Source organism: Limulus polyphemus, unplaced genomic scaffold (assembly GCF_000517525.1).
Source record: "Limulus polyphemus unplaced genomic scaffold, Limulus_polyphemus-2.1.2 Scaffold4250, whole genome shotgun sequence".
NCBI classification, from domain to species: domain Eukaryota; kingdom Metazoa; phylum Arthropoda; class Merostomata; order Xiphosura; family Limulidae; genus Limulus; species Limulus polyphemus.
The window spans coordinates 39822-42222 of NW_013669860.1; the positions used below are offsets into that span (position 1 = coordinate 39822).

Below are 2401 nucleotides of genomic sequence, written 5' to 3' on the forward strand. Positions count from 1 at the left end.
GCTTTGTACACTATAACATTTGGTGTCTTTAGGGTGCTAACCCCTATATTATGTATAGAAGTGAAGGAGTAAAAAAAAAATCACTACACAATATTAAATTTTATTAAACACATTTATAGAATGATTCCTTTAAAAGACATGAAGGTTTATGTAAAGCAACATTTTAGACATATATATTTTATTTGAAAAGGCTGCTTTTATACTGGAAAATATGTATACGTGCTTAGTCGAGGTTGTATCTTAGTATAGTGCATTATATATATAGAATTTAGTTATACAGAAACTATAAATGTTCACTATTATCTCAAACAAATCTCCATGACAATCTCCAGCTGCAGCTGAACATTTTTTATCTTGAACTAGTGTGATTAAGTAGTCAATAATTACAGTAAATCATTATAAACCATATCAGCTGGCTACAAGCTATGTTTATTATTATTACAATGTATAAAGTTTGCTACCATATCAAGTAATCCTTTGCCCGTAGTTAAGCATATAAAAAGCCGGCAAACAAGATAAATAAAAAAATTGGGAAATAGAAAGCCTGCAAATAGGTAGGGATCATAAAAAAAGTAAGCAAACAAGGCTTGAAATACTGTATATATATTATTCACTCAAACTACAAAACCCTACTTTAACTCCAACAAATGTAATTCTAAACTACAAGCCCCTATTTGGGCTCAATGCTGTTACCTAGAATTACATTTGGTGGAATCAAGATAGGGATTTGTAGTTTGAGTAAATAATGTTAAAGGTATCTCCAGCCTTGTTTGCTTAGTTCTTTTACTATCCTTATTTGCAGCTTTTTAAATTCTTGATTTTTTATTTATCTTGTACATTTTATGTTCAACCCTGTTCACTATCTGCTGTTTATGGTAATGTTCTCAGTTAAAGTGAGATGTTGTCATTTTTAAGATAGCTTGATTGTAATTTTTATATAAAACAAATCAGTTCTTACATAACATCTTTAAAGTATCTATGAAATAATAAAAAATTGAATGTTTGCTTTTGTATAAATGGACAAATGTACAAGCTGCAACTGCCTTTAGTTTGGAGGGTTTACAAGATATTACTGTGCATCCATTTACTTTCATCAGTTCCAGCTTGGCTGTTTACCATCATTGCTGTCAACAACTTTCATTAGAAAAAATGTGTTTGGTGTTAGAAGAAATACACAAACATATCAGGATTTGTTATGGACAATAGTTTTATTGTTTTAAAGTATGAGAAGAACTTTTATAATAAAAGTAAAAATATGTTTTTAATTTTAATTTTTAATTTGATATAAACTGTACAGGTTCTACTGGATTCAAAAAGTTGGAGCAAAGATGGCTTCTTTGAAAGCCAAAAATACTTTAGTACATGAAGTAATCAGTTTGCTGAATATCCTTCACTCTCTGGTTTCCTTTCTTACTCTTATTGAATTATGTGTTTGTTCAGCTTAAAATATCAGTTGATTAAACAATCTTGTTGTAGCTTTATTTTTTTAATAATCAAAAGTAAATGAGTTTATTCATGTACCTGCAAGTTTGAAGGTCTAAGTGTTGGGCTACAGTGAACTATAAATGCATTATTCAGTAGATAGTGAAAAGCAAAGTTCTGTTCTTGTGTTTTTTACAGGGGTTTATTAACTCCGGGTATGCGGTCAACGGGATGACACACGTAAGTTATTGCATTTTACCTTAATAAAGTGAATATGCTCTCTTTATTATTGTGTATATAGGTGGCAGATTTGTTATTAATATTTATGAGACAATATACGCTGTCTGTTTAACCCTCGCTCCCTTTTAAAATCATGCAACAGATGGTAGGTATTGACAAGTTAATGATAGTCAACTTTGTTATAAATATATGAATGTTATTAAACCTCTCACCAGAATTTATTGGTCATAAATATTAGTATCTGTAATAATTTAAGACCTAAATATGCTAATTTAAAACTGTTTTTTTAGTACTTTTGTCAAAACATGGTGAACATTTTATTATGTGTGCCTAGTGTTGGAGATATATGTGGTGGCAACAAGCTTTTTAAGAAAATAATATGTGAAGTAAATATTCTACACCTTTAAAACTTCCACTGTTAGCATCAATATAGTTGCTCAGAGTTCATTCACTTGGTTTTTGTCATGATGTTTGTGAGTTATGTCTGTATATATATTATGTGCATGTTCCAGCTGTTCTTTCCCAGCAGCTTACCACATTAACAAAAATTGTCTGTCAATTATATTAAATATACAGGTTATCAAGTGCTATCAAACCAGCTACTGGATGGCATGGTTCAACTTTCATTAAGCTTCTAGAGATAGTGGTATTGAGTCTTTGGTAAAAAAAAAAGTAATCCTCACCTTCCTTTCTCCATTGCATTTTTATTATTTATATTTTTTTTTTATATATATATTTA

General features: G+C 29.7%; 1 protein-coding gene across 10 annotated transcripts in view; it reads left to right on the forward strand.

Moving 5' to 3' along the window:
• The window catches only part of LOC106470852 (single-stranded DNA-binding protein 3-like), a 66672-nt gene that overhangs the window by 25093 nt on the left and 39178 nt on the right, over positions 1 to 2401 (forward strand). For all 10 annotated transcript variants that reach the window (XM_022399494.1, XM_022399491.1, XM_022399488.1 and 7 more), the window contains exon 5: positions 1621 to 1662. In XM_022399494.1, coding sequence (XP_022255202.1) covers positions 1621 to 1662 — 42 coding nt within the window. The remainder of the gene's footprint in view (positions 1 to 1620; positions 1663 to 2401) is intronic.